This window comes from Berghia stephanieae, chromosome 10 (genome assembly GCF_034508935.2).
Source record: "Berghia stephanieae isolate SIO BIC M18660-M18661 chromosome 10, UCSD_Bste_1.3, whole genome shotgun sequence".
Taxonomy (NCBI): domain Eukaryota; kingdom Metazoa; phylum Mollusca; class Gastropoda; order Nudibranchia; family Aeolidiidae; genus Berghia; species Berghia stephanieae.
The window spans coordinates 11,989,714-12,003,289 of NC_088369.1; the positions used below are offsets into that span (position 1 = coordinate 11,989,714).

Genomic DNA, 13,576 nt, shown 5'->3' on the forward strand with positions numbered 1-13,576 from the left:
TCCATGAATCGATGCTATCCGTTAAGGTAAAATGCTCATAACATTCACCAACCAAATCAAACAAACCAACACACACAATTATTTGAAAAGTGTTTTGTTTTTTTTCCAAAGTTCCCTAACTCGGTTTTTCCCCATTTTGAGATATTGAGGATTATTTCCCCTAAAATTTCACTCAGTCTATTATTTTATCATATTTAAACTTCAAATTCACACGAATCTAAGGGAATTCTTGTGTAATGTGATGCTTAAAATAGAATTTACAATTCAATGATTTATTTATCTCATGGATGAAAAATCTCAAAAAGTAGAAAAATTGACTTAGGGAGTTTTCAAAAACCAGCCTTCATTTGTAACCTTGACCGTCTGAGAGATAGAATTTAGTGAGAACCACAGATAAATGAAAGGTTAGTCTGTGGTGAGAACTATCTAGTCATAAAAACGGTTGTCTAAAAACAATGACAAAGAACTGAGTGCGTCAACTTAGTAACTTTAAAAGTGCTAACAGACAAAAATTGAGTGAGGGAATTAGTAATTAAGAAAGACGACTTAATGATGTGATAATGTCGTAAGTCTTGGATAAACGGATGACTGGTGGGTGAGTGAGATAATAGGCCGTGGCCTTGAGAGAGACTGAGGACAAAGAGAATTGATTGAGTGAGGAATTAGGATTGCCAGGTAGGCGTATTAATGCCACAATAATTGCAAAATAAAGGCCTGTCTAAAGCCATTAGGTATTGGTACATCGGTTTTTACAATATTTTTTTTCCTTTTTAATTTTTTTTTTTTAATATTTGGGGGAGAGGGGGTTGGGGGGGGGGGTGAGAACTTCCATATACAGGCCCCACGCAGGACTGGCCCTTGATTACACATCAAATGTCATAAGTTGCAAAATTGAATACAGAGATGTATATTTAACAATAATTATAATTAACAATATATATATATATATATATATATATATATATATATATATATATATATATATATATATTTCTTCCGAGTCTTTCGTGTTTTGTATCCTGATCCTAAGTTCTTTTTGTTGCCGCGATAGATCGTTAATAGCGATGTTAGGCGTTCGATTTGGTTTGTTCTTAGTTGTATTAATAGAGCCTGCACTTTCTTCCCCCGCATATTTCATTGCCGCTTGCGTCTCTTTCCATTCATTGTTTGGATTGCTGTTTTGCTTTATTTTCCATAGACTTGAGTTAAGTTCATATTGGTAATGAATGCGACATTCTCGCTCATTTACTATTTTTGCCGTGTTTATTTTGACTGCCGTTTTACCTTTCTGTCTTCGTTGTCTGTACACATTTATGTTGAAATCCCTAGAGAAATCGCCTATGCAGATGATGTCGATTTTATTGGATCAACACCAGCAAATATAGACATCATACAAAATACCCTCATGAAATATAACCTCCAAGTCAATGCCAATAAAACCGAATTTACAACAATATCGAGGAACAAAGAGGAATGGAAAAGAACAAAGAAAGTCGGCTCACTAATTGGAGACACCGAGGATGTACAAAGAAGAAAACAGCTATCAAACGCCGCACTCAGTAAACTCACCAATGTATGGATTAGAGGTGACAAAATAAAGAGAAAAACCAAACTGAAACTGTACCGTGCTCTTGTAAAACCGTTACTTCTGTATAACTGCGGCACTTGGGCGTTGACAAAGTCCGAAGAAGAACATCTGGATGCCTTCCATCGCACACAGCTAAGAAGGGTACTGGACATCAAATACCCAAAAAAGATCTCAAATGAATCACTCTATAAGATCACAAAAGAAAGACCAATCCCCCTTGACATTTTACAACGACGATCGCAACTTTTCGGTCACATACTACGCAGGGACAAAAACATACCAGCTAACCAAACCATGTCGGGATACTTCCAAAAACACGGGAACCTTTTCAGAGGAAGACCGATCACAACACTCCCTGTGATCCTAAACAAAAACCTCACAACACTCGGACAAAGCATTAGTCTCATAACGGCAGGGGACCTTGAAAATCTGAGAACCCTAGCAGAGGACCGGCAATATTGGAGAAACCTCACACAGGAAATACTGGAAACAGCCAAGGCGACCCGATCTTTCGGTCGAGACGCGAAAGGCATCTAAGTCAAGTCAAGTCAATATATATATATATATATATATATATATATATATATATATATATATAAAATATTAAATGGATTCATAGAATACATGGATTCAAATCAAACATAAATGCCCGGGAGACGTAGATATATTCTCTATTTCAATGTGTAATATTTTTGGACAGTTAAGACGTTTTCCATAGGGAAGTAGAGAATAATCTTCTTTTTTTTTTGTGATTTAGCGGAATATCTGGAGGAATAATAACCAAAACTCCTCGAAATTGTTCTGCTTTCTAGTGACCATAAAGTTTTATACTAATACTAATAATATTTCGGCTACTAAAAATTGTTTACTTGGCTACTTTCGCGTGGTGCAGATAATATCTGAGAAACCTAAAGTAGGAGTAGGAGTAGTAGTAGTAGTAGCAACAGCAGTAGCAGCAGCAGCAGCAGCAGCAGTAGCAGCAGCAGTAGTAGTAGTAGTAGTAAGCCTCGCAGTCCAAATGACGCTTGCTGAGAATTGTGTGATTCAGTCATAGTCGATAAGTATAGCTGCTCTCTCCATCCATGTTGTTAATTGTTTCCATTGGTCATGGTCCTGGGCCAGAGTTTTGAGGCTGCCAAGATCTTGTTGTGACTTTAGTAAGGAGGGCACTGCAGTATTTCTTTTCAGGGATAAATTCAGCCTCATCTGAATCCAGAAATTTCTGATATGTAGAGAGTTCCTGGTTCATGGTAGTTACTATTGATGTTGGTGGTCTCCCTACATATCTGTTGCCATGAAGGAAAACCTAAAGCTACAGCATAACTTTCAAAGATGGCCGCCCGACTGTATCTGGACTGCAAGTCTAAATTTATAAAATTATTGAAAACAAGCCGTTTTTTTTTCTGGCCTAATATATTTTTTTCCTTTGGCTAAATGTCACTTTAACTCTATGTGAGCAATTCTGTTTATTTACTATTAATCATCGGAGTGGCGACTGTCTGTGGAATGTCAGCCCTTTTTTGCATTTCATTATTTTTTTAAAGAATTGTTTTAAATTTTAAAAATCTCACTCAATTTTCTTTATTAATTTTAATATCACAATTTGCAATCTTTAGTCTTTAGACAAAATAAGCGCATTTGCAATCTCAAACTAAGACGACAAAGTCAACAAGAAAATAAAAGATTGATTTGTTCTTTTACGTGTCTTCAAGTTAAGCAAGCTTTTCGGCATTTTTTAAGAGGAGATTTCTTTAAATGTGGCAAAGAAAAATGCCAAACGTGTCAAAGAAAAAATTGCAATTAAGGCATAGGAAATTTTCAATAAATGATCTTTTAAAATAAAATGCCTAATAGCTTGCATAAAGACACATACAAGAACAAACCAATCTTTTAGTTTCTTGTTGACTTTGTCTTCTTAGTTTGAGATTGCAAATGCGCTTATTTTGTCTAAAAAGATCCAACCAAAAGAGCGCCTGCATTCAATAACGCCAAGAAATACTGGATTTCCTCAAACCGCTCTTAACTGGACATGGCAGAACTGCATCAAATATGTGCAGATGGAAACTTGGAAACAGTGATACCTGCCAGAAATGTCAGGCAGCCCCAGAGACCAGCGATCACATCGTCCTCCACTGTCCAGTCACTAAACTAGAAGGTGGCTACGAAACCATCCTTAGGGCGGAGGAAGACTTTAGAAGCTGGGTTGACGAAATACATTTGGAGGTGTAGCCATACGCTACTACTACTACTACTTTGCCACATTTATAAAATAAATATGAAATTGAATGTAAGCTTCGATTTTATTACAAGAATAGATTTTTCTTGTAATACAATCGAATCTTACATTTAATTTCATATTATTTTTTTATTCGAGCTTTGAGCAGCAACATTTATATTTGCCACATTTGACACGTCTATATGACTTAATTTGGCATTTTTTCGTTCAAGCAATTGGTATTTTTTTTCTTCAAAAATAATTCTATCTGGCAACGCTGGTGGAGTGGCCTTCTATTCGCCAATGTATGTGAGAGGAGGCAGTGCTTTCTCGATAGGATAGTAAATGTTCAGCTTATTGTTCAGCTGATGACTTTTTTGCATGCACTATTATAATTGCATGCTTACATTCCTTATTCCTTTTTGTTCAAAATTACATAAAGGCGTGACGTCGTAGACGACGCACAAAGCATGGAATAGCTTGAGGAAACTCATTAAATTGAGATTTTTTTCCCTTGTGTAACGGTCGTGCTGCACACTCTTGGCTTACATATCGTGCAATATCCATATACATATATATTCAAAGCGCTTTACAAGGGGTCGGTAGCCAACAGCAGTAACACTTAACATGTAGGACAGGCATGATGACGCCTTTTAGGCGATATTATATTATTCTTTGGGCTCTTGATTTATTATCACGCCAACGCAGCAGACTTCGATTGATATAGTTTGTGAAAATGACGAAAACGTATTTATTCTACCACTCCCCCAAATAGTAATGCTTAATGATATCAAGTTTACAATAATAATTTGTGACGTCGGATTATAAATCGTTAAATTTTACGAAATAAAATCAAATTCTTTAAATGGAAGAATCATTTGAATGTTTTTGAAGATGTCTTTTATTCAAAGATGACCAAATAGGAATCGATTGATGGGTAGAATAAATGATTTCTTACTCTTGCTTTTTGGAATTCGAACTTTGTTCCCAACGCGTACTCACAAGCTCGTGCTGTGGTTGGAAAAACGTCCGGACTTGGATTCAATAGTCTGATGTCACGCCGCCCGGAAACGGCGGCCATCGTGGTTCTAAACAAAGAAAATCATTACTTTTTATTCTTCATGCTGGCTAGAACTTTTCATGTGTTTTGTGATCAGAATGTGTAAAAAGTCAAAACGTGATCAGATTTATGTGGGTTTTTTTTTCCTATGGATACGCTTTTAAGCTCGTCGGAGAAATATTTCATAAGGGCGTCCGCCATTTATCCGCATGCGTCATTACGAGGGAAGTGACGTTACGACTGTTGAAGCGTATTCCAAAAAGCAAGAGTGTAAGAATCGTATATTATTCCATCCCTCGTGTTTACAAGAATAATTCGTGACGTCAGGTTATCCAACGTTAAATTTAACTAAAATTAGAATTTTGAAAAAATAATCATCATCATTGCCTTTTTCACCCTGGGTCAGGGTATAGGCCACAGACAAACAGTTTCCATCCTTCTCTATCCTGAGCCAACTTTTTTATCTCATTCCAGGTCTTACCACTTCTCTGTATATCAGCTTCTTTAATTCTTCTCCATGTTCCTCGTGGCCTTCCCATTGATCTTCTGCCCTGAGGGTTCCAGTCCAATACTTTCTTTTTTTTTTTTTTTTTTTTTTTTTTTTTTGTTGCTTTAGGTCTCTTCCAACACAATTGAGGTTATATGAGAGACCGCTGAAACAAAAAAACAAGCAATCCAACAAAAATAGTACAAATGTAAATCAAAATCATAGCCTAAAGATATCATAAGCTAAATTATAAATAACCAAGAACAAACAGGCAGAAGATTTACAGAAAAAAAAATATCCCCTGTCAAAAATACAATCACAAACCAAAGAAGCAGGATAGGCTAGGAAAGAGAAGAAGAAACGACATCACTATCGGATCGTACACCCATGTGAACATCATAGGTATATGATTCAAGGGTGATGCTCCCATCCAACCACCCGCATTTCTTTGTTATAGTTGAGTCATTCTTTCTAAGCGTGTGTCCAATCCACCTCCATCGTCTTCTTCCTTTATCCTCTCCCACTGGTTTCTGCTGTGTTCTTTTCCATACTTCTTCATTTTTTATTCTATCCATCCATTTTATTTGAGTAGCTTACGCATGCACCTGTTTACGAAAAATAAGTATCATTTAAATATTTTTGAAAATGTCTTTTACTCAGAGATGACGAAATCGGAATTGATTGAGGGGTAGAATAAAATATTTCTTACACTCTTGCGTTTTGGAATTCGAACTTTGTTCCCAACGCGTACTCGCAAGCTCGTGAACGGTTGTGAACACGTCCGGATTCCAAAAAAGTAAGAGAACAAGAGTCGCCTATTGTTACATTTCTTGTTATTTTAGTTTTGAGTTACATTTTTGGCATCTGGTTCATCCTGATATAATACCGTTTTGAGGTTACCAGACACATTAGAGAGAAAGAGAAGGGGACGGAGGAAGATTATATATATATATATATATATATATATATATATACGCACACACACATACACACACACACACACACACACACACATAATATAAACATGAGAGCACATCACAAAACACATCAAAACTAATCACCACTACACAGCGAAATAACTTTAGTTTGGAGTTTTCTTCGGACATTACAATGGATTACGCCGACTGAAGAAGTGTAAAAAACACAGAAACGAGTCGTCTCGGCAAAAAAATGTGAGTGAAAATTTACATTATATATATATATATATATATATATATATATATATATATATATATATATATATATATATATATATATATATATATACAGAACACAGAGACGGACAGAGAGAGAGAGAGAGAGAGAGAGAGAGAGAGAGAGAGAGAGAGAGAGAGAGAGAGAGAGAGAGAGAGAGAGAGAGAGATTTCCATTTCCCATGAAGATAAATTGAAAAAAATATTGAGATGACAGGGTAGAAACAACGGCTTGGTGTAATGCAACATGTCGTGTTTGAGACAGCCATGATGTTTAATGATGGTTGGAATTCTGTCCTTATAGAAACTACAGCAGATTATGGCTTCGTTGAAATGTAGCCTTCATTCTGAGAGAGAGAGAGAGAGAGAGAGAGATAGAGAGAGAGAGGTTGGGAGATAGATAGATAGATAGATAGATAGATCGATTGATGGATAGGTAGATAGATTGATGGATAGGTAGATGGATTGATGGATAGGTGGATGGATGGATGGATGGACGGATGGATGGATGGATGGATGGATTGATGGATAGATAGATGGATGGATGGATTGATTTATGGAATGATTGATTGATTGATGGATGGATGGATTGATGGATTGATGGATAGAGAGATGGAGAGAGAGAGAGACTGAGAGAGAGAGGAATGAAGGAGAGAGATGTGAGAAATGAGAAACCTTGTTTTATGTTTAATCCTGTTAAGCTTTGAGTTAAAATGAAAATAAAGACGGAGGACATTCAACTTGCTTCCAAAAAAATCAAATAAATATTTTTTTTTTTTTAGAAAAAGGGGGAGGGGTGGGGGGTGGGGGCAACAAAGGGCTTCGTTTCTGGGTTGTTGTTTTTTTTCTTCTTCACCAACTAATGAGAAGGAAAAATAGAAGAAGAACGAATAAAATAAAGCAGTGAGGGTAAGGGGGGGGAGACAAAAGAGGGAAAAGGGGACGGGAAGGAAGGGATGGAGGGAGGGGGGGGGGGGGAGGGGAGTCAGTTGAAGTGATTCTACGGTAAGATGAGCGTTAAACGGAAAGTAAAATGAGCTGAGTTATTATTCATGAAACAAGATTACCGGTCCATGGGAGTGGGGGGGGGGGGGGGGGGGGTTGGAAAGGGGGGGGGGGGGTAAAGGGGTGGGCTTGGGGGGGGGGGGGGGGTTAGGCCAGCTTAAAACAAAATCAATACCAAAACCACTGGTTAGCAACATTGAGATAAAAAAAAAAATAAAAAAATAAAAAAATATGACCCATTGTCTCAAAACGGTATTATGTCGGAATGAACCGAATGCTAGAAAGCCAAAATTGATACTAAACTGGTGAAAAACGTGAATTATTGGTATTGGTACCCTGAAATATCAAATCCATTCTCCTCAATAAAACATGTAAACACATCCCAAGTCTGCTATTTCTGGTTCTAAATTCAATTTTCAGCATCTTAATCATCCCTACTTAATACCGTTTTGAGGCGTAGGATCACAAATCAAAAAAAAAAAAAAAAAGGATAGAAAAAGACGTGGGACTCCTACGAGAAACTTCTCATTAAACATGGTTGCCAGATGGCCACGTAAATGGGCCACTTAATGCTTTGCGTTTAGTTTTTTATTTTTAAACTCATAGCATCCTCCAGCCGAATATAAGGTGCCAACACACACAACTGTGTGTAACCTTAAACGTTTTTTTAAGTCATATTAATACAATCTAGTAAGAACTACTCATAAAATGGCTGGTTTCATACAATAACGAAGAGCTGAGTGACGTCAATTTTGTTCCTTCTATGTGGGCAATTTGGCAACACTATGTATCGTGTTTCTATGATGAATTTTCACATTTTGAAATTTATTAATTTTATAAACATTTCTTCCCCTTGTCCATTTTTTTCCCAAAACCAATTCCGTTTTAAGGGAATCTGAGTGTTTTGTCGTGTTTGGCCTCATGGGGTTTTATTTGGCTACTTTTGAAGTCGAATTTTAGCCATGTGAAACTCTGACCACCTGGCAAACCTGTCATTATGGCTATAGATAGAATGCGCTTGGCCAAGGAGTTCACAACATTGCCATCCGGAAGTATAACGGACCAACACACAAACTCTGTGTAACCATGAACTTTTATAGTCTGGTTTAAAACAGTTTAGTGAGAACAACTCACAAACGTGGATGGCAAAAAACAATAACAAAGGTCTGAGTGACGTTATCTGCATACTATCTATACATAGGATGTGCAGTGGTAAGGCTTCTTGTTGGACGGGTCAAATGGCTGTCGGTTGTTTGCCATAAGGGATGTGTCTCTATGCGGTCTAGTGGTATGATACTCGCTTTCGGATCGGAAGGTCCTGGGTTCCAGCCTCGCTCGGCGCATCGTTAAGTTCTTGGAGAAGGCTCTTTACTCACATTCTCTCACCGTACTCTGGTGTAAAAATGAGTGGCTGGCCGTTAACACTGTTGTGTCTGTCCGAAAAAAAAGTGTAATTAATATAGCCTAACAGGCGTCATGTCTGTCCCGTCCTTTACGTTAAGTGTTGCTGCTGGCCAGGGAGCCCTTGTAAAGCGCTTTGAGCACGTTTATTGGATATTGCGCTATATACAAGCTCAAGTATGGGATGTGGATCGACTCTTTTTTTTTCTTCTTCATATTGTTTCTTTGTTGTCATTTGTGTCTGTATGTCTTGCTATATATTGATGCTAATCGTTGATGTAAAATATTCACAACATCCGCCAACCAGATTATCTATAACGTTTATAGATAGAACGAAGTTGACGTCACTCGGATCTCTGTTATTTTTTTTTTTTTTTTGCCATCCACGTTTATGAGTAATTCTCACTTAACTGTATTAACCAGACTATAAAAGTTCATGGTTACACATCGTTTTGTGTGTTGGTCCGTTATACTTCCGGATGGCAATGTTGTGAGGTTCTTAGCCAAGCACTTACTATCTATAGTCTGATTGATATATTTATTGAGAGCTAATCGCTAACATTTGCGGTCTAAAAACATTTTAAAAGAAAACAAAGAGCTGAGTGACGTCAACTTAGTTCCTTCTATTGAGTTAGGAGGGGGGAGGGGACGAAATCGAAGATGGTAATTTGTTATAATTGTATTAGAATTTACACTTGAAACAAAATTAAATAGAACGAAGTTGACGTCATCCAGGTCTTTGTTTTTTTTGTTTGGTTGTTTTTGTTTTTGTTTTTTTTTTGTTTTGTTTTTTGTTGTTGTTTATTATTTATTTTTTAAAGGGGGGGGGGGGGGTTGTGGGTGTTTATTTTGTTTTGTTTTGTTTTTTGGGGTTTTTTTTTTTTTGTTTTTTGTTGTTGTTTTTTTGCCATCTACAGATGTTGTGCGCTTGACTTAGAAACTCACGACATTGCCAGCCGGAGGTATAGCGGACCAACACACAAAAGTATGAGTAACTTTGAACGTTTATAGTCCGGTTAATACAGTTTAGTGAGAATTGCTCATAAACGAGGATGGCAAAAAAAAACAATGAAAAAGACCAGAGTGACGTCAACTTCGTTCTATCTATATTAAGATGAGTTTATTCAAACCTGGGGTGTGTTAGCATTTTGTTGAAACAAAAAACAACTGGTCAGTTTATCCGGTCATTGGCCTAGATCGCTGTCCGACATACAGAGTTTTAACCTCTCGGCTCTACGTCGTGTGTTTGATGAACTGTGTATGTTTTAGGGTCCCGTTTCCTCGTTAATTAATTACTTTAGCATTCCCCTTACTGGCTTAGACAGGGGTATATTTGTTGTTTTGTTGCGTTTGTTTTTTTTTTTTGTTTTTTTTTTTTTTTTTTTTTTGTTTGTTTTTTTTTTGGGGGGGGGGGATTGTTTGTTATTGGTTTGTTTTTGTTTTTTGGTTTGTTTTTTTTTTTTGTATTTTTTTTAGCTGTGTTTTACGAAGATTGACAATACAACTTTCGTAAAGGAACCTGGCAACAAGCCGGGACTGTTATTGTTTTTTTTTTCTAATCGGACGACAAAGAAAGGGAAGTAATCGAGGAATACTTTGGGTGAATTTGAAATGGGAGGTGTCGTGTTGTCTGTTGATATGAGCATGACCTATTTAACTCTTTACCCAAGTATTATAATATCCCAGTGTCTTGCCTTTATGTTTATTTATTTTCTTGTTTGAAGATTCCATGCGGGTGGTTGGATGGGAGCATCACCCTTGAATCGTATACCTATGATTCGCATGGGTGTACGATCCGATAGTGATGTCGTTTCTTCTTCTCTTTACTAACCTATCCTGCTTCTTTGGTTTGTGATTGTATTTTTGACAGGGGATATTTTTTTTCTGTAAATCTTCTGCCTGTTTGTTCTTGGTTATTTATAATTTAGCTTATGATATCTTTATGTTATGATTTTGATTTACATTTGTACTATTTTTTGTTAGTGTTAGATTGCTTGTTTTTTTGTTTCAGCGGTCTCTCATATAACCTCAATTGTGTTGGAAGAGACCTAAAGCAACAAACAAACAAAAACAAAAAAAAAAAACAAAAAAGATTCCATGAAATTATTTAATAAGTAATTTACAACTTTGATGTTTAAAAAATAATTTTTAATAATCGTTTTTTTTTACTCGAGAAGTGTTATTAAAATTTCTTTCAACGCGTTTTTTTTTTCAATATTCGGTCTCGAATTTCGCAAAGGTTGTACTGCAGTTAGGACCTCAGGTCTAAAATATAGACGGAACGAATTTGACGTCAGTCGGGGTTTTGTTATCGTTTTTAGCCAACCATTGTTATGAGTAGTTATGAGTAGTTCTCAATAAACGTTATTAATCAGACTATAAACGTTCAAGGTTACACATAGTTTTGTGTGTTGATAGGTTTGTTCCGGCTGGCGAATGTTGCGAGCTTTTTGGCCTAGCGCAAAGCATCAATCATTTTCTGACCTTTGCTCCCTCGATTACCACCTTCAGGAGGTCCACCAGCCGGCATGACGACAGAACAGCTACAAGACCATAATATATATCTCAATGCCACAACACACTCACACACTCACACATACAAACTTTCACCAACACACACTCATAATATGTTATATCTGTCCTGTATTTTTTATTATTATTTTCCTCCATTTTCCAGCTGTGGCTCCCACCTTTACCGCCATGAAGGGAGGACCGCCGGCAGGCATGACGACAGAACAGCTACAAGACTTCAAAAAACAAACACTGCAGATCAATCAGTTGCTGCAAAAGGTCAAAGATTTGGAGGTATGCAGACATAATTTAAATACTGGTGTCATCAGTCTATTGATGTTATTCGTGCGTTTACATAAAATACCCACAACATCCGCCAGCCGGATATAATGTACCAACACACAAAACTGTGTGTAGCCGTAAACGTTTATAGTCGGATTGATATAATTCAGTGGGAACCAATGACCAAAATGGCTGTCTAAAATTTGACGTCACTCAGCTCATTGTTACTGTTTTTAGACACCCATTTTCATGACAAGGTCACAATAAATTATAAACGTTCAAGGGTGTATTTTACTTAACCCTCTCTTTACCACCTGCAGCAAAAGCATCACATTTGATACGACACAATATACATTTTATCTTATTCAGATTAATTTTGTACATCACAAACTTTGAAAAATGATCTTTGTTTAATTAATAAGAACATAAAGTTGTTTTGTAGAGAGCTTCTTTAAGTTTAAAAAATCATTTTTTCTGCTGGTTAAGCCTGCCATTTTTGAGGAAAATACTGAAATTGATTGGTAAGGAAAGAGTTAAATGCATAGCATCAATACCAAAATGAACAACTGATTAATATTCCCATTTGTAAACTATATTTATATCTCAAGCTGAAAAAAATTTGTCTGGCAGGGCTCCAAAACTACGGGGGGGTGGGGGGGGGGGAATGAAAAAAAAAAAGGCCCCCCCGAGTTCGGCGTATTTTTGTTTGAAAAAAGAATGTTTCGGGCTCAAAACCCTTCTTAATCCCACAGTAGGTTTGAGAGTTTTTGCCAAAATTGGGATCATTTTAATTGATCGATATTTGAAACACGAGTTTTCTGGCCAAGTTTTCCAGACTACGACTGTGAACTGGTTAACCCTCTCCTTACCAACTATATGAAAATCGTCACATTTTTTACGATACAGACAACATATTTCTCAATCAGATATCTTTTGTAACATCACAAAATTTGAAGAAAATGTACACAGTGTATTTTAGAGACTGTTTTGATAAGGAAAGTGTGGATCGCAATAAATAATTTACTGCTGTTGTGTTTGAGTGATGGCATAATATCTATTTTTGTGTTAGTCGGATGCAAAATGTTTGGGAAAAATCTTGAAAATGGCTGGTGAGGAGAGAGTTAATGTCAGGATATCGATATATTATCAGCTAAATGAGCTATCCGATTACACACCTTGACGTGTGTTGTGTTATGTATTGGTAACAAGATAATTGACAACGTTGGCGTTTTGGGATCGGGCAATTCCAGATCATAACCCGATTACTGTTAATTAATCTAACAATTGAATGCAAAACAACCGTCAAGACAACGATCACATACCGTAAAACAAAATCACTGAACATAGAAACATTTCAAGAAACCATCGCGTCTTTGGATTCAGTCACCTCTGTTTATAGTTTTGATAATGTTCATGAAATGGTAAATACTTATAATATAATTCATTGAAAACTTTGTTCGATGACATGTGCCCATTGGTCACGAAAGAAAATATTATTCAACCAACACGGAGTGGTATTGCAATGAGATACAAATACTAAAACGTCAACGCATATCTGCCGACTTGGCGCCGATCCCATTTTGAAATTCATTATCAAAATCTATTTAGGACTAAAACACCAACGGAACAAATTGATTCTATCTTGTTAAAAAAAAAACATAACTTCAAAATATAATAACAAGCGTCAAACGAAAAAATCTCTGAACGAAACTCACCTGAACTGTTCGCCACCTTGAACAAACGGTGTGTACTATAATTTTATTGAATAACCCGAGACTCATCCAAAAAGGCATCCATGTTAATAGCTTGTCGAGCATAGCAACAAGAGGTCACA

The 13,576-nt window shown here is 36.6% G+C and overlaps 1 protein-coding gene across 2 annotated transcripts in view; it reads left to right on the top strand.

The window, feature by feature from the left end:
• Positions 1 to 13,576, top strand: part of LOC144980512 (uncharacterized) — a 245,036-nt gene that overhangs the window by 58,731 nt on the left and 172,729 nt on the right. For both annotated transcript variants that reach the window (XM_078928149.1, XM_078928150.1), the window contains exon 6: positions 11,627 to 11,754. In XM_078928149.1, coding sequence (XP_078784275.1) covers positions 11,627 to 11,754 — 128 coding nt within the window. The remainder of the gene's footprint in view (positions 1 to 11,626; positions 11,755 to 13,576) is intronic.